Genomic DNA, 23,576 nt, shown 5'->3' on the forward strand with positions numbered 1-23,576 from the left:
TTCAAGAGAATTGCCAAATATTGTGGAATGCAGTTCTTACCACCAGATTAGCAGCATGCCCCATACAATAAACAGTGGCAGGAAGGAGGGCAAGTAGATGACAGAACTCGATTTCACTGACATCGACCTCAGTTTTGTGTTGCAGCCTTCATAAGGTTCTAAACAACCTGCATAGGCCATGACATGGGCAATATAACTCTGCTCATGAAAACCATGGAAAAGATGTGCAAAGGGACCTTTGGCCATAATAGCCACATCCTCACCACCGTGGGTCTCGGAAACCAAAGGAATGGCTGCTTGTTGTCGATAACCATCGGCTTCTGTGGAAAGAAACAGGAAGAAGAGTTTGGTTGGTGAAAAAGTGTTTACATAGTGTCTCACATTAAAGTATCAAACTTTTGTATAAAAATTAAATATCCTAAGGCAACATTTCAAAAACAAACTCTTAAAATGTGTGTTTCAATGACACTCAAAGAATGCCATGATTTATGTGCAAACCCACATAGCATTTATCTTTTCAGATATCCAACCTACATCTCTGTAGACTCCATTAACAATGGACTGCTATTTCATAACTTTATTTTTTAACACTACTTAAAAAATAAGCCCAAACAGCATGTTGGCCATCTTTAGTATTCAGGCAAACTGTGCAAGATGCCCTATACTAAACTGGATTTGGTTGTTTATAGTGGCTCATCATGTGTCAGTCCATGAGCCTTGCATTTCAAATGTTCAAGGTTTCCACTATTCCTTCCATCTCCAGTTCCAATAGAGGTTTGGATCACAGGTGGTGTCTTTCACCACTGCTCTAGCTGGCTTCAAAATGTCCCAATTGCAAAGAGGATAGACTTCTGATGGTCTACAGGAACAGGTGGCAGCCATACAGTCAAATATCATATCAAATATCAGATGAAAATCCTTGACGTGGTATTTTTAGTGTCAGGTTGCAATAAATGCCATAAGAACATGACATACCAAATTAATCATATGTCCAAGTGCACTACAGAAATCTAAATAAATAATGCCATTGCAGACCTCAGCATTAGGTAACCATTACATTTTTTAAAAAAAGTATCCGCTTGTCAGGCAACAAGAGGAGTGTATGTTAAGGTTCTCAATAAAGGGTCTCCGTACTTGCATCTTCAACTGTGCAGGTTCCCAACTATATGCAAGTGAAGGAAGTTCCTCATAGGGGACCAGTTATGGGGATAATTTTCTTAACAAGATCTAGTATTTAGGGACAGGGTGTAGCCAAAATGTTATCTCTGCGAGAACGGATAGTTAAATTTTATGAAGAATTACATTTGCAATGTAAATTATTGATAGGAGATTCCTATAGGAATGCTGCATGTCTGTGTGATATCATGTCAAAACAAAATGACTTGAATATTTATTTGCAAGGTAAAATGAAGTCTACATATATATATGTGGCAAAATCCAAGAATAAAAAAAAAAAAAAAGTTATTTTTTTTTACAAAAAAACTTCTTTAAAAGTAAATTTTGGATTAACATTTTCCCCAGTTAGCAAAGGTAACTTATGAGCAGGATGATATATGCGAATCGTTTGAAGAATATGCAGCTTTTATAGATCTATTAGTTGGAGAATGCAAATTAGCATTTCAGCCTCACGTCGTTTACATTACCACGGCACCTAAAGAACTACAGATGGAACTGATCGAACTCTCAGGAGATGACATTTTAAAGTCTGATGCTAGAAAAGATCTAATTGAAATATGGAAAAATGCAGTAAAATATCCAGGCCTTCGGCAACATGTCCGAAAAATACTTTCTTGCTTTTCAGCCATATATTGCTCTGAATCTACATTCTCCTACCTAACCCAAATCAAGACACCCTTGGGGTCACAAATGACCCATCTGGAAGATCAAATGAAACTGCAACCAAATATTCAAATGCTCTCCAACAAAAAGCAGACACAATGAAGTAATTAAAAGGATAGTTAACTTTAAATTAACAAATAGTTTTCATTTATGTTATAACGAGCATGTTTTTTTTTTATTATTAATGTGCATTATTAAGTATATCTAATTGAATGCGGTCTTATTTGATTACAGCTAAATGAATGCAGCCTTCCAACATGAAAAGGCTCCCCACTTCTGTAATAATCCTTTCATCAAGTTTTGAAAGGAAATAGATTATTTTAATGGCGTATATGAAAAAAGAAAAAAAAAATTACAAACTTATCCCAAGCTCTAGTATATGACAGAGTCCTTTAGCTATAAGTATGCACCTTAGGTCAGACAGTGTTTCAAAATTAATCATCTCTATGATGTTCCTTGCTTCACTCACTTCCCGAAGGCAAGGTAGGCTATAGAGAATGTCTGACCCAAGATGCATGTATACGTCTGAAGGAACCTGTCATAAAATAAAGGAATAGATGTGTTTTTTTTCTATTAAAACATAATTTAAAAACAATCTATTCCTTTGAAAACTTGAAAGGATTATTACCGTATATACTCGAGTATAAGCCGACCCGAATATAAGCCGAGGCCCCTAATTTTACCCCAAAAAAACGGGAAAACTTATTGACTCGAGTATAAGACTAGGGTGGGAAATGCAGCAGCTGCTGGTAAATTTCTAAATAAAATTAGATCCTTAAAAAATTATATTAATTGAATATTTATTTACAGTGTGTGTATATAATGAATGCAGTGTGTGTATGAGAATACAGTGTGTGTATGAGAATACAGTGTGTGTATGAGAATGCAGTGTGTGTGTGTGTATGAGAATGCAGTGTGTGTGTGTGTATGAGAATGCAGTGTGTGTGTGTGTATGAGAATGCAGTGTGTGTGTGTGTATGAGAATGCAGTGTGTGTGTATGAGAATGCAGTGTGTGTGTATGAGAATGCAGTGTGTGTGTATGAGAATGCAGTGTGTGTGTATGAGAATGCAGTGTGTGTATGAGTGCAGTGTGTATATGAAATCAGTGTGTGTATATGAATGCCGTGTGTGTGTATGAGAATGCTGTGTATGAGTGCAGTGTGTGTATGAGTGCAGTGTGTGTATGAATGCAGTGTGTGTGTGTATGAGTGCAGTGTGTGTATGAATGCTGTGTGTATGAGTGCAGTGTGTGTGTATGAGAATGCTGTGTGTATGAGTGCAGTGTGTGTGTATGAATGCAGTGTGTGTGTATGAATGCAGTGCGTGTGTGTATGAATGCAGTGCGTGTGTATGAGTGCAGTGCGTGTGTATGAATGCAGTGCGTGTGTATGAATGCAGTGCGTGTGTATGAATGCAGTGCGTGTGTGTATGAGTGCAGTGTGTGTGTATGAGAATGCTGTGTGTATGAGTGCTGTGTGTGTGTATGAATGCAGTGTGTGTGTGTATGAATGCAGTGTGTGTGCATGAATGCAGTGTGTGTGCATGAATGCAGTGTGTGTGCATGAATGCAGTGTGTGTGCATGAATGCAGTGTGTGTGTGTATGAGTGCAGTGTGTGTATGTGTGTGTGTAATGCAGAGTGTGATGCAGAGCCTTGGTGGGGGGTGGGCATTTTTATTTTTTAATTATTATTTTAATATTTTTTTTGTTTCATTACATTTTTTTATTATTATTATTTTTGTATTTTATTATTATTTTTTATTTTATTATTATTTTTATTTTATTATTTTTATTTTTTATTATTATTAATATATATATACACATTTTTTCGTCCCCCCTCCCTGCTTGCTAGCTGGCCAGGGAGGGGGGCTCTCCTTCCCTAGTGGTCCAGTGGATGGGCACTGTGTAGGAGGGGGCTGTGGGGGCTGCAGAGAGATGTTACTTACCTTTCCTGCAGCTCCTGTCAGCTCTCTCCTCCTCTGCCGGTCCGTTCAGCACCTCGGTCAGCTCCCAGTGTAAATCTCTCGCGAGATTTACACTGTGAGCTGACAGAAGAGCTGAACGGACCGGCAGAGGAGGAGAGAGCTGACAGGAGCTGCAGGAAAGGTAAGTAACATCTCTCTGCAGCCCCCACAGCCCCCAGTCTGTATTATGGCAATGCAAATTGCCATAATACAGACAATTGACTCGAGTATAAGCCGAGTTGGGGTTTTTCAGCACAAAAAATGTGCTGAAAAACTCGGCTTATACTCGAGTATATACGGTATATAAAAAATTGTTTAAGGGGACAGTTGTTTATGAACCCTTACCCCTTAACCCCTGTATTACCCTTACACGTTACCCACAGCCCTAAAAATATAAACCCTAAAATAATACCATCTTTGGATTCCAAGATCTTGTTCTGTGGCATGTTATGGTGTTACCAGTATCTATAATGCATTAGTTTCACATTTTGACATTTTGGAAAAAGACATTAGCTTATTCTACTTCCTCAATTGATTTGGTTGTCACATCCCTTTTTTTCATTTATTAGATAAGTTGTATACCTATATCGACGGTACTGATGTCCTCGCGTGCACCATTTGTAATCTTGAACCCGGGACCATTGCCATAGACCACACTGGTATAGGGTTTGCCATCATTAGCTCTTAACGGAGCTACACCTAAAAAATAAATTTTAAAAAATTGTGTATTTTCTTCTATATGAATCAGGGCTACATAGCTCTTTAATTATCAGTTACCCAATGTTTTTTTTTTTTTTAAAAAAAGGTCACCCTTAGAACATACTTTAAAATGTATGTTAAAGAACTATGTCAAACTCAAGGCCTTGGTGTTGTTCAGTGTCTATATTAACATAATGTATAAAATATCTTCTACCAGTTAGCAATGGCTCCCATGTACATTCCACATAACAGTGTTTTTGTCCTGATTCTGAAACCCTTGAAGATCACATAAAGTACTATTTTAAAGATATAGAGTTTGACAATAAATCCACCTCTACCTTGCAATAACGCTAAAACAAAGCTATTTATTCATTATACATTTAGTGGAAAAAAACAGTTTGCAAAATATAGATGTCAAATGTAGGAACCATCTTACCAAGAATGCTGTTGCCACGGTCTGTATAACCCCCAAAACTGAAGACATGTGAGTGGTCAGCTGTCACCACAGTCAGAGTCTCACTTTCATCAGTAAGTTCCCCAGTTCTGCGGATTGCTTTGTCCAATTCAACAGCCTCGGTTAACGACTGCTTAGCATTCCCATCGTGGTGGCCATGGTCAATTCTACCACGTAAAAAAAGTACAAGAACGTATATCATTCATTAGATATATGAAAAGCAGGTTATCTATGCCAGAAGTACATAACCTGCAGTTGTCATCTCCCCCGCCTCCCACATTTATAAGCCTCTGCCATCTATCATTATGACACAGTGTAAACCGTGCTTGAGACTAAATTGCCACAAAATGATTCTTATAACAGAAATATAATAATATAACAGAGTATAAAAATAGCTTGATTCGTTTTGTACTTTTTTAAATGAAACTTTTCACTTTTAAATAGAATTGACTTCAAGTGATATTTTTGCCTTTTAATATGTTGTGGACATAAAGCTTATACATGCCAATATAAGGTAAAAGGCAAATAATTCTGATATAAATTTAATTTAAAAAAAAAAATACTTTCAACTGGATAGGAATTTATTTTAACTCCTTGAACTGTAGAATTTCCCCCCATACTTTTATTCATGCAAAAATAGAAAGCAGAACTCATCTAGAAATTTTTTATTGATGCCATGGTTAGTGTATGTAAATGGGCAAAACCTTGGTAGACTATTCCATAGACTCCTGAGATAATTTGTTATTATAGGAAAGATATGCAAATGGTGACACTGTTGAAAATTGAAAATCTGCAACGCAGAAAATATATTCTGTATAACCTAAAAACACTATTCTTTGAAATAATGAATCATGGCTTCATTGTTGATACCAAGAGAAGTACTATGTTACTGATTTATCTTGAACATGCTAAATGAGTCATCCCACATTTCAGTGATGTTGATTTATGATGAGTAACTAAACATCTTATGCATAGACTGCAATACAGGGTCATTAGACAGAGGCAGAACGTAACATATTAAAGGGACACTCCAGGCACCAAAAAACTTAATCTAAATGAAGTTATTATGTGCCAGAGGGTCCCGGAGGAACTCTTACCTCAAGTAGTTAAACTGTTCTCGAACAATTTACCACCAAAGTTACCTCTAGTGGTGGTACGTTTATTTCCAAGCCAGTTTTATAAATATTGTGAGTCACTGAGTTAGTTGACTACTCTCAGTCAATCAGCGGTGCCCCTCCACGGCAGCACTCTGCGCTTCCTGAATCTTAAATGTCAGAAGTCAGATGCCGCCTAGGTGGTAGTCATCATCATAGCTGGAGGAAACTTTGGTGTTAAACCGTTTGAGAGCGGTTAAAACCCCTTGAGGTAAGAGTGACTCCGGGGGCCTCCTGGCACCTAATCAGATAAATTGTTTCGTTATGCTATGTATAGTGATTACTTATCCCAAAAATATTGGAGGTCCGGAAGTCGGAAGATATATGAATATGAAAACTAATTTACTTGGCAATGCTGCATCTTTTATTGTCTTTCTAAAAATAGGAAAAATGGGGGAGGCGGAAAGAAAGCTGGTGACATAAGAAACAGTACGTATACCATCAAGTACTGAGGTTTGTAGGATTATGAACAAAACATACAAGTATTAGACACTGAAATCTGAGGAACACAACGCTCTCAATCACCTTCTTCATTCATTTTGAAAATACTTGCATCAGAAAGTCCACTACTGAAAGTAATGTGGTTTTATCGCAGCACTATTTATTATGGCAGGCTTCATTACAGCATGGAACATACAGTGCTTTAGAGTTATGGGGTTTTAGGTTTAAAGGTTTTAATGAAGACCACCTTAAAGATGCTTCAGCTGGTTGAGAATAGCGTTGCAGCCCACTACGTTTTGAAGGCACATATAACCTAACCCCAAGTTCCATCTAATCTTAAGTTAATTTGGGGGGGGGGAGAATTGCATATTGCAGAGTGTTTGCACATATAACTGATAGATAGTCATCAAGTTATAGTTTCCCGTGCAATATGTTGAGTCTCCAAACATATATGTAAACAAACAAAGTAACTATAAACTGTAAAGGTTGATAACTATAAACAGAAGAAATACTTGAAGTCAGGCTAACATTAAGTATATTCTAAGAAATTAAGCAAATGGGCAGTAAAAATATATACTGTTTGAGATACCTCTTTGTCTTATTACTGATTCTTCAAAAATGTCCGTGTCAAAAAGCATTTATAATGCACCATTTTAGCATCAACAATTCAAATCCAATGCATGTTTTGGTGGATATCCATCAGTACAGCTTAAACAGTATTTTGGTCACTACGAATCTACCTTAATGTGTACTGGTGTAAAGAACAATAGAAATAACATGGACTAGTCATAACCCTGTGATAACTAATTACTTGTAGAGAAACATTCTATTTGACACTGCAATCAAATATAATGTAAACATGTTGTATTATATCATTTAAACTTATCTTCTACAAACAGGAAAAAGCCATTGGGATTTTTGCGGAGGATCTTGATGGCCTTCTCAGTCATCTCGGTGAGTGAGGGGTCTGAGGAAGGATTACGGTTCAGCTCATAATTCATGTCCTTTGGCTCAAATAATCCTACAAGACACAAGGTATTGTGTGAGAAACATGGCTTAATGCATTACATAATATGTTGAGTGGTAAACATTCCAATTGTATCTCACATATTATTGTGAATATGAACAATATATTAAAAGAAAGTTTCCAACTTATACCAGCATTAAAATGTCAAAATGTATCTTAATTGCTTGATCAAGGCTTTCAGTCAGCAGGAACACAGCATAGAGTGGAGCACAGACAGATGGCGCCAGCAAGTTTTGTGCCTTAGTGTCATTTCAGCAAGTCTCTCATGTGCCACAAAATGCGTTAGTGCCATCTGCTCTCCATGCTGTGTCCAGGCTGAATGTCCTGATCAAACCATAGAGGTACTTTCTGAAGTTTTAATGTTGGTGTGTGTTGGAAACTAATTTTCTTTATTTGTTCATACTGACTGCTATGGTAGGAGCTGAACCCGCTACCGAGTCCAAGCGCAACTAGTTTTCTCCAGTGAATCTTGTGTTAAAGGGAAAATAATTATAGGTTCCCTTCTATTGCTAAACGTTTAAAGTTAAATAACGATTACTTACTTCATTCCAGCACCAATAGTCCCTTGCTGCAGCCGCACACACTGCCTTTAAAGACCTAAACATGCCTGCAGACATCCAGATTTATTGTCTGTGTGTGTGTATGTGTCATTGTATCAATGTATTTGTCTGTGTGTGAGTGTCAGTGTTTATTCATGTGTGTATCTGCGTCTGTCATTGTGTGTATGTGAGTGTGTCAATGTGTCAGTCTATGTATCTGTGTATGTTTGTATCAATGTGTATGTAAGCATGTATGTATGTAGCAGTGTATGTGTATAAGTGCATACATCCCAGCAAGCAAACGCCAAGACTACATTCAAACACACCCCTATATTAAAATGCCAAAATTATATACAGATTCCCCTTCAACCAAACAACATTACACTCAAAAGTGCACCTGCATTTTAAAGCTAACACTACATACAAACACACTTCTGCTTTCAAAGAAAAACATTACATAGAAGTACACCACTGGATTCCAGTGACATCAGTACATACAAATACATCCCTACATGCATGCACACATACTCCATACAAAAACATGATTATATTCAAACACACAAACACTGCTCATAAATACAACCCTGAATAATGGGCAAATAGTAGATTTCCAGCTGGCATAACACCGTGGGAGTTGTACGACAGATGGGAATCTACCTTTTGGCCATTCTTGCCCTATATCTCTACATTAGTTCCACCACTGCATTGCACCCAAACTACTTCACTGAAATGTAGTGGGTGAATTTACTAGGTGTTTAATACAAATGAACCTTCAGCAGTAATAATTGTTATTGTTACATGTTATTATCATGTAGGTTTTCTATTTATTAGACAATTTGTATAATTGCCAATAGCATGAAAAGTAATCATAAAAAATACATCATGGATATATTACCCATAAGGTAATCTGTGGTACTTTCATCCACTAAGTCAAACTGTTCTTTATTCCACACGTATCTGGCATTCTGTCAGGAGAAACATGGAACAAATGTACATAAAAACAATAGAAATGGAAAATATTTTGGATTAATACCTACTGAAATTTATATTTTGGTTAATGGCTTGTGACTGATAGGGCAATTAGATTCATATTCTGAATACATTATTTTATTTAGTGCAATGCACAAATTAAATGCAAAAAAAAAATACTGAAAAGTTACAACTGTGTTGTTGTGTGTCAGTATGTATGTGTACCCATATAATCTGTTGTGATTAATTTCATTGATTCACCTGTATACCTACTTTTGGGCCAGCCTGTATATGAGACTGCCCTCCCATTGTATTCCATTTGATGTTTTAGTTCAGAATTGAACCAGCATGGACAAAGCTTAAATTGAATTCTCAATGTACTATTCATTGAACAAAATATGCTGCAGTAAAAATTGGGTATTGAGGAGAGTTTGTATTTGTAGCCCAAATCCAGCCTCCTACCTCTCTCTTGCTCAGCCATAAATCTGTCAAGTTCAGTCCATCTTTTCGTAAACCTCGACTTGATGTGCTAGTTGGGTATTCAGGATCAGGGGTCCCCTTTGCGGTCATGTAAGCTCTTCCTCCTCCTAGAATAACCTTCCAGTAAAGAAAAATACAATAAACAGAGGAATAATCACACAATATTTTATTAAGATAGATTTTTTTAATATTCCATATTTACATTGATGTCTGTATTGTGCACCAGCTGGTATGCTATGTCCTTACAGCCACTGTTGACCATGTTGACAGTCATCTCGTTGTCAGAGTACCACTCCCGGTTGGCAACATGAGCGTAGGCAGCTGCAGGTGAGGCATGTTGTACACGAGTGGTGGTCACTATACCCACAGATTTACCTGTTAAAGGTATGAAGTTAAGACTGGCACTGATAACAAAATATCAAATACACAATAATAAACTGTCACTTTAAGAAGAACTGTCACTTCTGTAAAAGTGATAGTTCCTATATTCCTCACACTTTTCGCATGTTTACTGAAGTATGACATACAGCCAACGTAAGTACAAAACACTTGCCACCACTAAAACTTCAGGTTCTGGTGAAATCATTATCTCATTCTGTTCATTGCATCTGACCAGAAAATGTCACATGGGAGCATATGCACCCTTGCATTCCTTCAATAGTGTTGTCAATGCAAGTAGATCTATCATGCCACCTGCACACAGGGGAGGGCTGGCAGCCTTAGGCCTGGGGGGGCAAATCCAGTCAAGTGGCCCATTGCACCAAGAGGAGAGTAAAACAAAACCCTTCCCAAGTGATTGAAAGAGGAGGGGGGCAGTCACCTAAACAGACACACTCACTTGCTGATTTGACACACACTAACAAACAAGCACTCACTGACAGGCACACATACAGACACACTGACACACACAGACATGTTTTTGTATCTACTGTTGTCACGGGAATCCAGTGGTGTACTTCTATGTAATGTCTTTCTTTGAAGGCAGAGGTGTGTTTGTATGTAGTGTTAGCTTTAAAATGCAGGTGCACTTTTGAGTGTAATGTTGTTTGGTTGAAGGGGCATCTGTCTATGATTCTGGCATTTTAAAATGGGGGTGTGTTTGAATGTAGACTTGGCGTTTGCTTGCTGGGATGTATGCACTTATACACATACACTGCTACATACATACATGCTTACATACACATTGATACAAACATACACAGATACAGGCATAGTGGCTGACACACACACACAGACATACTCAGGGTCGGTGCAAGGATATTTGGCTACACAGGCAAAGATGCATTTTGTCCCCCCCCCCCACCCCCCCTTTTACATGTGTGTCTTGTAACCCCTGCTTTTGATTTTTCTAAACCTCTTTAGTATATTTTAGCCCCCTTTAGTATGTCTTACACCCTCTTGTGTCTCTTTATTTGCCCAGACCCTTTGTGTGTCTCCTCCCCATTATTTTTGCGTGTCTCTTTCACCCCCCGCCCCCCCCCCACCCCCTTTCTGTGGCTCTCTCCCCTCAGTGCATTTTGTGTCTTTTTGCATGTGTTATAGACATAGATATGTAGCAACACATAACCATATAGGCACTCAGTCACAGAGATATGCAGGCACACAATGAAATAAATACAGGCACACAGCAATACAATCTACACATACATGTACAATGTCATACAAACACAGACATACAGACACACACAGACATTCAGACACTGTTATACAGACAGGCAGGGCCAGACTGGGAAAAAAATTCAATCACAGCAGCCCCCTGAGACGGTGTGTTTTGTCATCACTAATGACAAGCACACCCCCCTCTCAAAGTGAGCATGTTTGTTCAATGCGCAGAGCCCCGCTGAAGAGCTCTAGCATGAGAAAAAGGCCCTGTATTTGTTCTGCGCAGCGCAAGCAAATGTGTATGATTTTAACTTGTCTCTGGTGTATCCATAAGTGGGATACCAGAGGACAAAAGGGCCAGGAAAGCGTATAGTGCATGTATTTGGAGCCTGCTTGTGGGATTGCGTGTGTGTAGAGTGAGCTGATTGTGGTGTGGTATTGTGTAAATAGGTTGATTTAATTCGTGTTTGTGGTGCAATATGTGTGGCTAGGGAATGTAGAGAGTGTGTTTATAAGTGGCATAGTGTGTATAGGGGATGTAGCGAGTGTGTGCATATGGGCTGTAGCATGTGTGTGTAGGCGACGTAGTGTGTAGAGAGTGTGTGTTTAGAGAATGTTGCGTGTGTTTGCGTACAAGGAATGTAGTGTGTGCATAGGGGATTCAGAGTTTGTATGTCAGGAATGTAGTGTGTGTAGGTGATGCAGTATGTGTGTAGGGGATCTAGTGTGTAAAGTACCCAGAGTGTGTATAGGATATTGTGTGTGTGTGTATAGAGGATTCAGAGTGTATATAGGGTAAGGGATCTAGCGTGTATCTGGACCGTAATGTGTGTAGTGGTGCAATATAATGTGTGTAGTGGTGCAATATATATTTATGTTTGGACGTATTGTATGTGTGAGGGGCGCAGTGTGTTGGGTGTCCTGTGTGTATGGGTGAAGGGTGCAGCATGTGTGTGAGGGGTGCAGTGTGTGAGTTAGAGGATTGCAGTGTGTGGGAGGGTGTTCTTATCTACCATCACATTCTTTGCTTCTAATTTTCTTTTTTTCTTTTCTGTTAACTCACTTAGGGTTATTTTATTTTTATTATAAAGATATATATATATATATATATATATATATATATTTATATATATATAATATGTGTGTGTGTGTGTGCGGTGTGTGGGAGAGTGTGCGGTGTGTGTGAGGCTGCTGTGTGTGTGTGAGGCTGCTGTGTGTGTGTGAGACTACTGTGTGTCTGAGGGTACTGTGTGTGTGTTTGTGTGTGTGTGAAAATTTGTTTATTTAAATATGTATTTATTTATTTTTTTTAAAGAAAAATATTTTTTTATATCCCCCCCTCCCTTCTTACCTTTAGCCTGGGAGTGGGGGGAGCCCTGCTGCCATCCGTGGTGGTCTTAGTGGTGAGAGTGAACTTTAGCCTGCAGGGCTAGAGTTCACTCTCGCGAGATCTGAGCGTTGCTGTGGTAACCATGGCAACACTCCGACCTCGCGAGAGGAACTCGGCGGAGCTACTGGCTAGAGCTCCCCAGGTCCTCTCCTGCCTCCCTCCAGCTGCATATCTTTGATCTCCCCACCGGCCCATGAAGGCACACAGCAGGGCCAGTGCTCGGATAGCGCCGGATCTGCATGGACCGGCTGGGGAGATCCTGTAATCTCCCTTGTTGGCCTCGGCCCATGCCCTTCGTGGCCCATGGGAGCAGCCTGCAGACAAGCATACAAAGACATACATACACAGGCATACAGAGCAGGGCAGATCCAGAGCCTAATCCTGGGAATAGCACTGGCTAGTGGCTGTAGTTGGGGGAATAGGGGCTGTAGTGGAGGGTATGAGCTGTAATTGGGGGTTAGGAAATGTAGTGGGGGATAGGAGATGAAGTAGGTTGATGGCTACAATTTTGGAAAGGGGCTGTGGTGTGGGTGATATGGATTGCAATTGGCGGAGAGGAGCTGTAGTGGGGGATGTTATGGGGGCTGTGGTGGGGGGCATGGGGCTGAGAAAAGGGGGGCCGGAGCTGAGAGGAGAGGGGACTGAAGCTGAGTGGGGAGGGGGACCGAAGCTGAGAAGGGGGGAACAGGGGCTGAGATGGGGGGATAGGGGCTGAGGAAGAGGGACAGGGGCTGAGGAAGGAGGACAGGGGCTGCAGAAGAGGACAAGGGGCTGAGCAAGGGGACAGGGGCTGAAGGGGGATAAAACTAAATGAAAAAAAACTAAATTGTATTTAAAGTCTTACCTTAGGCCAGGGGGTGGGTTGGCAGGAGCCAGCATACAGCAGTCAGTGGAGTCGGACTTCCTCTCCTGATGTCAGGAGGAGGGGGCATGACTTCCTCTGCTCTTCTCTCAGAATCCCTAGCGGTCCTGCGAGAAGAACAGTGAAAGTCACCCCCTCTCCTCCTGACATCATCAGGAGAGGACGGCCGACTCCACTGGCTGCAGGCTGGAGGCAGAGAGGTAAGTTGAAAAATCTGAGTCCCCAGCCAGAGGCAGGAGATTCCGATTTTTGGGCCCCCCTCCTATGGCTAAGGCGGCTGCCTGAGGCGCCTTATGGACGAGCCAGCCCTGAGACATTTTATTGTTTTACATTTTTTTTTATGTATGCGGATGGCCCTAGATTTAGGGTGGCCTGGGGGGCAATTGCCTCCCTGCCCCCCCATCCCAGCCTGCCCCTGCCTCAACAGAATGGCACCATTGTGGTTAAAAGGAACACTATAGTGTGTATATTTCTAATGCTGTTGTGTCCTTCTCACTGTTTTGGCCATCAGACGTCCATGTAATTAGAAGAACATTTTTAATTTTTTTTACTCTTGACGCAGTGCTCTCTTTATGGCCGAACCCACCTCCTTGGCTAAGACAATACATCTTGACAATCTTAGCTAATCCAATGCTTTTACATAAGGAAGCACTTAAAAGCTAGAACAAATGAGACCATCTGATTGAAACAAGCGTTTTACTCTATTTCACTGGAAGTGCCTCTAGCGGCTGTCAGAGTGACAGTCATTAGGGGCATTTTAACTCCACACTATTTTCAGTTGCACTGTTAAAATGACAGGGATGTGGCTCCAAGACCACTCCATCTCACTTTAGTGACATGGGTGCCTAGAGTGCCCCTTTAATTAAATGAACATAATATAAACTGAATGGGCAAAAGATGTAAAAAAAAAATAGAAAAATAAAAACACAACTTTATTTTAACTATCAAGTTGCAAGTGACAGTTAGACTTTATTATATGAAGCAATATGGTAAATCTCTAGGAAAAATGTGTGTGTATATATATATAAACACACACATACCTTGATAAAAATGGGGTACATTGGCGTTGTGACAGGCTAATGCAATGTATGATCAGATACTGTAACTAAACCATTATTTTTGCCTAGGTTAGGTGTTATAAAAAAATATTACATTCTGTGAGTTTAAATATAGATTACATAATAACAGATGAAACAAGTATTTAGTAATACCTTTTTATTGGACTAACAGGATTTTGGAATGACAAGTCTAAATCATTTCTGAGCAAAAAACACACAGGATTCAAAATTGAGTTAGGATATTGGGGTTAAAGGGACAGGAGTGCAGATAAAACAAAGGTCTGATAGAAAATAGACACCATTCTCACAGATATCTTGTCTAAGGATCACAGAGTGAGGGGGGGGGGGCGGAAGAGAGGAAACAACAAGATAGTAAAAAAATGAATGCATGAAGGCCTATATACAACCTATACATACATTTGCACATATATGCATAAAATACACAAACATACGCAATTGGATTAGCTGTATTAGTCCGGCAGACAAGATTCCAAAATACCAGAGTATTGCAGTATGTAATGATTCCTTTTTTATTGGACTAACATAATGCTTAAAAGACAAGCTTTGTAGAGTTTTCCTCTCTTTCTCAGGCCTGAAGCAAAACTGGAATGTAGAATATGCCATTTTTAGTTGGAATGGAAAGAGTTAAGAGTCATTGAATTGTATGAGTTTTTCCTCCCTTTCGGTCCAAATGATGAAGACATTATTGATGTATCGGTAAAATGAATAATTATTATAATAAAATATTTTGAAATGTACTTGTTGCTGATTAATGCTAAACCTTTGTTCAAATAACAGGTTCAGTTTACCTGCACAAACACAAAGTAGCCACTTACCTGCTTTTTTTGCTCTGTGAAGAATTGATTCTACTTCGTTCCCATTGGCAGAGGTGCAAATTCCATATTTTGAGGCTGCAGTGACACCCAGTAGACCACTGTTGGTCTTCACACCACACAGATAAGCTGTCCCTGTACCTGCACTGTCTGGCACCTGAGCATCGACATTATATACCTGTAAAGGTAAAAGAGTAGATTACTTGACAAACTGATGTGAAGAATTAACATATATACATTAAAAAATAAGGTTCATTTGGGACTTGATTAGCACAATGTTGACATATTTTATACTGATGTAAAAATTTGTACAATTATTAGTTTTAAAAAAAAACATACGCAAACTTCCCACTTTGCTGAAATGTTCTGAAAGACCAATATGATGCTGGATAGGTATTCCATATATCACTTTGCATATAAAGAAATGCAAACCAGGCATAATGTTCAGAGAAGCCCTGGATATAAGTGATTCCAATGAGTCAGGTTTGGAAAAAACATTTCACTAAACTGAAAATTGTTGGGAATTGCAAATCAAAAGGGACACTATAGTCACCAGAACAGCTTAATGTAATGGTTTTGGTGTCTATAGCATCGTAAATACTTCCTTTTTCAGAGAAAAGAAAGTGTTTACATTGTTGGCTTGTAACTCACTCAGAGGTGCTTCCTAGTGTAGTGCTGCACAGTGTGCTCTGCATGGAGACACTGAATGCTCTCTGTTGATTCAATGCACCTCGATGAAAAGATGCTGATTGGTGCAGCATTTTGCCACAAATGTGCAATAGCCTCTCAATGCTTTCCTATGGGAAAGCATTGGATTGGCTGAGATCATCACGCTTCGAGCCAGTCAAGGTGAGATCGGCACAATGAGGAAGGAAACACTGTATATAGTATGGTGTTCCTTTAGGAGAAAGTAGCCAAACTGGAAGCTTTAGTGCCTTGGAGAATGTTGGCCTTAAATGTAAAATTCACTTTGAATTCTAAACAATTCTCACATTAGTGAAAAACCCTGATCACAGTTATGATCGAACTATTGTTTGCAGTGTTATTGCATGACACCTAGAGATATCAGTGCTCCCTCCTGTTGGTTGATGGCAGACAGCATTTAATCTTATTCCTGGCACTTATTAACTGGTTGTGGAAATAGACAGGGACAGGGACAAAATCAACATTTATTAATTCTTATTTACTTTAAAAGGCAACCACGTGATACAAAGTACTGCAAAATATGTGGAAAGATATTTGTATAATGTATTTTAACAGAAGGAAAAATAAAACAGTGGCATATAGTGGCCAAGCACAAAGATGGAACATATAACACTGCAAACAATAGTTCAGCCGATCTCACCTTGACTGGCTCGAAGCGTGATGATCTCAGCCAATCCAATGTGTTTAAGTAGCACATACTCCATCCTGTTTGGCAGGATAGAATGAAATAATTGAACTAAGCAACCAGTTATTTCCTTTTGGATAGTAGGTTGAACTCTTCCCAGCATAAGAGCCTACTGGCCCATACGCTGAAACGTAGAGATGTTCAATCCTCTCGTATATGCCAAACCCTTTTGACACATAACTTCATAGACCCGTGGCGGCTGTCTCATCCAAACGAACGGGATTACTCATGTTACACGGCAGCGCACCACTGTTATTCAAGAAGTGATAGATTCCTGATCCCCGCCACTTCGTTCCACCAAGTAGAAGACTCCCAAATTGGCTTGACCAACTGGTCAGACCACGCCCCACTCACACGGTCTTTGAGGGAGCCATTTGCTAACCGTGGCTTCTGTAGTTGGCGCTTAAATGAGCACCTTCTCACTGACCCAACTATCGTGGCACAAGTCGAACAGGATTTGCGCAATTACTTTCATGAAAACAAAATACCTGACTCCCCATCAGACCAAATTTGGTTGGCTCACAAGGCGGTTGTTAGAGGAAGTTTTATTGAGCATGCTAGTTATGCCAAGAAAAAACACCTGGAATAATACACTGCCATACTCACAGAACTAACAACCTTGACACATTCTAACAAACAAAATCCAACCCCTTCCCGACATGCCAAAATCTTACAATTGCAGTCCCAACTCCAGGACCTCGAGTTCTTTAAGACCACCTATATACTCAGGAAACTGAAGCACAACTTTTTCGATTCAGGTAGCAAGGCGGGGGCCAAATTGGCAGCCCAGCTTAAGAAAAAAATCGGTTGCCTCCAGGATCGCCTACCTTGAAAACTCTAAAGGGGAAAAATACTAGACCCCTAAAAAGTGGTGAATGAGTTTGCTAAATACTATCATTCACTGTATAATTTGAAAGATGATGAAAAAAAACTGTTGTTCCTACTGCTGATGAAATAGACACTTTCCTCTCAGACCTGCGCCAGCCGGCATTGTGCCCAAAAGACATCGATCACGTACCTTACGAGTCCCTTCACAATTGAAAACATCTCAGCTCCAATAGCTTCACTCCCAGCCCATAAAGCCCCAGGGCCTGATGGGCTCTCTAATATCTATAATCACACCTTTTCTAATATCTTATCCCCGCATCTCCTAGCTCTTTTCAATCATAGTGCAGGGAGAGGATCTATACCAGCGGAAATGCTACTGGCCTACATATCGACATTGCATAAGCCTGGGAAGGCCACTACAGCTTGTAAGAATTATACACCCAAATCTCTGCTTAATAGCAACAGGTTAGTCCCACTCCTGCCCAAATTAATCCACAACGACCAAACAGGGTTCGTGAAGTGTAGGCAATATTATATACAAACACACCCCTGCATTAAAACACTAAATTTATATACAAGCTCCCCTTCAATCAAACACCAACACTATACATTTCACTATAGCGCCAGTATATGCCGCAGCGTTGTACAGATAAACAACCTAGACATTTATTTTGACTTGGGGCGCCTTGGAAAAATATTGAAATATTCGGTGCGCCTTAAAGCTAAAAAGTTTGGGAACCAGTGCTGTAAATAAATTATTATTTTTGGGACTATAGGTGCAAGTTCTCCTTCAGATCTCCAGCTGCTGTAGATTTACAACTATCTTGATGTTTTTCCAGCCTTTATGTATTTCATAATCCTGATCATGTGTTTTATACATAGAGTGCATAATGCCCTAGCCACATGCGTTATCTGCTCATACATAGTGTACTTGCTTGTTGCACCCATAAAGTACATTAGTTTGAACATTTAGTATACCAGCAATGTACCATGTAATAAGAATACTAGAAATAGACTGTTATACCTTAGAAAGTCCAACATAAGGAAATGACTCCATTGCCAAAATATTTTCTTCCCCGCTTTCCCCCCTCAGTTGTCCCTGGTATATACGGGCTGCTGTTATTGTGGGTACTCCCATTCCTGAGGAGAAAAAAACAAAACGCAAATAAATCCACAAATAATCCTGACATTATTGAAAGAATGAAGATATTGAACCTGAATCAGTTGAATGTCAAAACAATTAAAAATAATCCTTAATTCCCCAATCTGGTATTTCCGTCTACATTTTTTTAATTCACTTTTCAGATCCCCACAATTCCATGATTAGTCTCAAATAGCTCTCTTGGTATATATACAAGGGTGTATTTGCTAAACAGTGAATTATGGTAATCTGCAAATTGTAATATTCTGGATAAACTAGCCAGGCAGTGATAAAAGCTGGGATGGAGAATTTATTTTTCTCTACATTCTTGCAATTCAGTTTTCAATTCACTATTTTGTTAATGCCCAAAGCACCCACAATCCACAGCATATATAGATACACTGTCCATGCACAATATGTCTCAAAGTAGAGATTCCAGAATTGTATTATGTCAGTCATTCTTTTATTTAGGCAATCACTCATCACACAAGTTAGACAATACAATGAATTATGAAAAACAATGTTACGTGGTAAATACCAATACCCAAAGGTGGAGTTGAGGTCAAGGCTTTGTGCGAGCCAGTCAAGATTTTTTGGGACCTTGCTTTGTGCACGGTGGCAGAGTCATGCTGGAAGAGAAAAGGGCCTTCCACAAACTGTTCCCACAAAGTTGGAATATTGTCCAAAATGTCTGGGCGTTCTTAAGTATTAAGATTTCGCTATACTGGAAGTAAGGGGCCTAGCCCAACCCCTGACAAACAACCCCCTACCATTATCCCTCTTCCATCAAAGTTTACTGCTGGCACAATGCAGTCAGACAACGTTCTCCTGGCATCCGCCAAACCCTGACTTTCCCATCAGACTACCAAACAGAGAAGCATGATTTGTTACTCCACAGAACCACTGTTCCAGAGTCCAGTGGCAGCGTGATTTACACCACTTGATCCGACACTTGGTATTGTACTTGTTGATGTGAGCAATCAATGTATTGATGGTGGTATTAGAGCGCAAAGCCCACTAATGCTCTCCTAGAGAAGGTCAGCGACTAGGACCTTAGGAGCACTATCAGGCCCTGCTTTCCCACTACAGGCCCTAAATCTGTCTTCAGTGTCAGTGGGTGAAACTGTGGAATCTCTGGGCACCAAGAGAACTCTGTTGGGACTTCAACTTAGCCCAAAAATTGTTGCATAGATGATGAAAAGTCAGCTTTGCGGTTTCTACTATACCTTTCCAAGTGAGTTTAGGAACATCCAACCATTACTTTGGGATTAAATTACTGCAATGTAAAAACATAATGCTCTGTGTCTCCCAAACATTATGAATTCAACAAGACAGTCCTGATTTTTGGGTTCTGACCTGCCGTCCCTACTTTGTTCACTGGTGTGCTGCTTTTGGTAACACCATTGAACTTTCCCCAAAAATTGTAGTGCGAGAACATCATTGGATATGCTTGCATTACACTCAGGTCACTAGGACTCTACAGAGAGCACTGAAACTGTACTTGGTGGGCTGGCCTGCTTTAAATGGCATTCATTAAGGGCTGACCTGCTAGTAATTCCAGGGGTCTGTCCTCTTGGGTAGAGCCTGCGACATGACTGCATCACTGGTTCGTCCCCTTTCATCCCCCTCCCATCGTCATTCCTTTTCTCTACACGCCAATGTTGAGGGGTACGAAGCTTATCAATGGTCATCAACTTCATCAAGTGTATCCACAATGCTATAGGCACGTTTAATTTTAGAGAACAATATTTTGTTTTGATTTTTCCTCACATAATCTTTATTAAATTATTATGAATTATTCAGTAACTTTGACTAGCCAACATGAAACCTGTATTACAAAACAGACTAAAATAACTGATCTTTAAAAAAAAAAAAAAAAAAATGCTACAACTAAGCTATATTCACAGCTGGGCTATTTTTAACCTTTGACACAAAGTTTCAATTCACTACAATTCAGAGTAGTAGTGAACAAATCTGTAATATATTGAACCCCGAGGAATGTTTAATACTAAATCAGTAGCATTTGAAAATACCTGCTTCTTGGATTTAAAAAAAAAAAATGTTTTGCATACATTTACCTTGTGTTGTACTTGTTGTTTTAAATTAATCACATTGAGAAAACAAAATAAAGGTCAGCAAACTCTAGATAAAACTCCAAAAATATTCCCTGTGTAAGCATACCACATCGGAATTCATCTTTTTAAACAAGTAATCATTTGTTTTCAGTTATTTGGACTATATCTTTGAGATAAATTGAATGCACAAACAAGACAAAACTCTAAACATATTAAGACTCCAAATGACTTTGTATGCAATATACATTTGCTTAGTTCATTGTCATCAATACTTATGATAACAGTGTTATAAACCCAGTCCCACATTCAATGCATTGCCCATTTCACTTACCATCCCCAATAAACAGGATTAGATTCTTGGCTCGTTCAGTGATAGGTTCAAGATTTAGAGCCGTATTCAAAGTATGTTTTGCCTGATCATTCCAAAACTGTTTTGTCTTCTCAGCCTCTGAAATTTAACACATATGCTGTTAATGCGCATATGTATACAGACATTGTGTATATAGGGCTCGAGTTAACCACTAAGAAAAACAATCTGAGGATATTAGTAAATGTAGAAGATAATCAGATCTGTATCTTAATAGAAGTGGATCTTAAATGATCCCAACATCAGTTGTACTTTTGTTAAATATTACATTTTACTTTTCATGTATATCTAAGGATCTTTCTATATTGTATTAATCAGACATGACTTAGTACTCTAAACAGTAGCACTATGCTATGAATATATAAATATATATATATTTATTTTTGAACTTTATGAACTGATGGTCACGTAAAACAAATTAAACACAATAGAAATCATATTTTAGAAATGTAACTGGGAATGATCAAGTGCCAACCCTATACAACAACATAACAAAATGAGATGAGAGTGAAAAACTTTGTTGATAAATAATGCTGATGTTAGCAATTTTGAAGACACAATCAAGATTCATACTATGACATAAAAGCATACCTAGAGAAAGAAATGTTGCTCCTACAAGTGTCTTAGGAAAAAAGACAAAGCTTAAAAGTGGGATTAAAGTGACCCTTGCAACTTTCCACTTCATCTTTTCCAGCTACTCCAGCACCTGCTGAGAACGTTTGCTCTTTTTTTAACTACAGATTTATATATACAGTTGCATATCATGTGTACATCCCTTTCTTTCGAACCTTTGTACCAGGTTTTACAAAGTCATAATACTCTCCTTTATCTTTCACACAAGTTCAAACTTCAGAATAATAGTTATTCTACCATATAGATGGTAAGAGTGCCATTTGCTTTTTAGATGTTATATATCTATTGTAGAATTATATTTGGAAGTACATATGTTGTCGCGAACAACAAAAAATGGTTACGATTGGAGAAACAAAGCATGATCTACTTCTCTCCTCAAACATTTTGAATCCTGTCCTTCATTTCTCAATGATAAAGCTCTCATCTGCCAGCATCCCCGTTCATGTCATAGGTACCCATGTTAGAATTGTATACTGGGTAAGGGATGCACATACACCTACACACACAAAGCAGCAGCACACTTCTTCACAGACAGGTAAGGCATCACCCCAGGTACCCCCCTTTATTCCAAATATCTCCTTCACTCCCCAATGTCTCCTCTTACCCAAAAGTACATCCATTGACAGGGATTGTCCCCTACCAGTATGGCCTCTTGGTATGTAATACCTTGACCTCGGGTGCACTCTATATCCCTCCCTCACTCGTGGCTCCTGTCGCCAAATTTCCACCACGTCAGTCATCAGACAGGCTGCGAAAATGGGGAAGGTGGAGATAGATACACGCAGATGGACCATTTTGTTGTATTCAGATGGCTAGTTTTCTCAACCACAACCCAACTGCGGTACTGGCCACAAGTAATCCAGGACATAGAAAGGTGTGCTTGAGATGCCGGCATATCTCTGTATTCTAGGCACATTGGCTGTGCGCCACATTACATTAGTTAGGGAGCTGGTACTTTGAGATTCCTGCTAAGATATTGATCTGTGGCAATGCACACAATGCATGAATATTTAGTGGTATGCACATAGAAAATAGTAAGTCACAGCCATAGCAGGACTTTAAAGTTATTACAGTAGGAGTGTTTTCTTTAGTTTTTTTGGACAATCTTGGTTTTAAATTGTATCTAGCCATATATCACAAGGTTACGTAAAAAAAAAGCAATCACAACTGAGAAATAAGGGCTTTTTTTAGCAGAGTTTCATAAATGTTTTTTGTGAGTGAATATTTTTTTTTTTTATTTTTTTTTTTTTTATTGGGATATTGGAGCTTTTGTACGATGCAAAAGTATCAGTAGTGGCTGAAATGGGAGATCTGTGCCAATTATCTCCGTTAACTTAGAATGAAATGCTTCTAGTATGGAGCTATCTTTGTGCAAATCCACCAAACGTTTGGGGTGGTTCCCACTTCTACCCCACCATCTCCAACAGATATCGTGACCCCTGCATAGACATGGTGTAGTATTAGTAAATTATAGTTTGGTTCCTGAATCTTTGAACAAATAAAGCTTTGGTGAGAAAGTCCGAACTTTTTTTCCTATTGCTTCTCACTGGGAACCATCCCCACTTTGGCCTCCAACTTAGAATCAAACCTGAGAGGCAATTGCATTGTAGAGGTCAAAATCATTGAAAACAGAACCTGAAATACCTTGGTTCGGGTGAGAGCCGTGAGAACAAATGATCTCAAACCAAGCCTTGCCGTTTTGGGTAATATTGTTTTATCTGGAAATATCAGTATCTCTCAAGATCTGTAGGAGGACATTCTAGTATCAGTTCAGGTAATGGGTTTGCAAATTGCATATCTGCTGCATGTATATCCAAATCACCCAGATTAA

The 23,576-nt window shown here is 39.3% G+C and overlaps 1 protein-coding gene across 1 annotated transcript; it reads right to left on the reverse strand.

The window, feature by feature from the left end:
* Positions 1-11: 11 nt before the first annotated feature.
* On the reverse strand, positions 12-21,798 carry LOC134585642 (alkaline phosphatase-like). Its single transcript, XM_063441094.1, has 11 exons — positions 21,704-21,798; positions 21,077-21,193; positions 18,554-18,669; positions 15,315-15,489; positions 9,769-9,941; positions 9,549-9,683; positions 9,013-9,082; positions 7,438-7,572; positions 4,939-5,130; positions 4,386-4,502; positions 12-320 (listed from the first exon to the last, which is right to left on the reverse strand). Exons 1-11 carry the CDS (start codon positions 21,795-21,797, stop codon positions 37-39), a joined length of 1,608 nt encoding a protein of 535 aa, XP_063297164.1. The 5' UTR covers position 21,798; the 3' UTR covers positions 12-36.
* Positions 21,799-23,576: the final 1,778 nt, after the last annotated feature.

Source organism: Pelobates fuscus, chromosome 2 (genome assembly GCF_036172605.1).
Source record: "Pelobates fuscus isolate aPelFus1 chromosome 2, aPelFus1.pri, whole genome shotgun sequence".
Lineage (NCBI taxonomy): Eukaryota > Metazoa > Chordata > Amphibia > Anura > Pelobatidae > Pelobates > Pelobates fuscus.

Bases quoted from the DNA above. Each gene is read 5' to 3' on its own strand.
- LOC134585642 (XM_063441094.1), bottom strand. From the start codon at position 21,797: ATGAAGTGGAAAGTTGCAAGGGTCACTTTAATCCCACTTTTAAGCTTT. The intron at 18,670-21,076 runs GTAAGTGAAATG...TTTTCTCCTCAG, and splicing joins AATCCTGTTTATTGGGGATG to GAATGGGAGTACCCACAATA. The intron at 9,684-9,768 runs GTAAATATGGAA...CTTTACTGGAAG, and splicing joins TGCACAATACAGACATCAAT to GTTATTCTAGGAGGAGGAAG.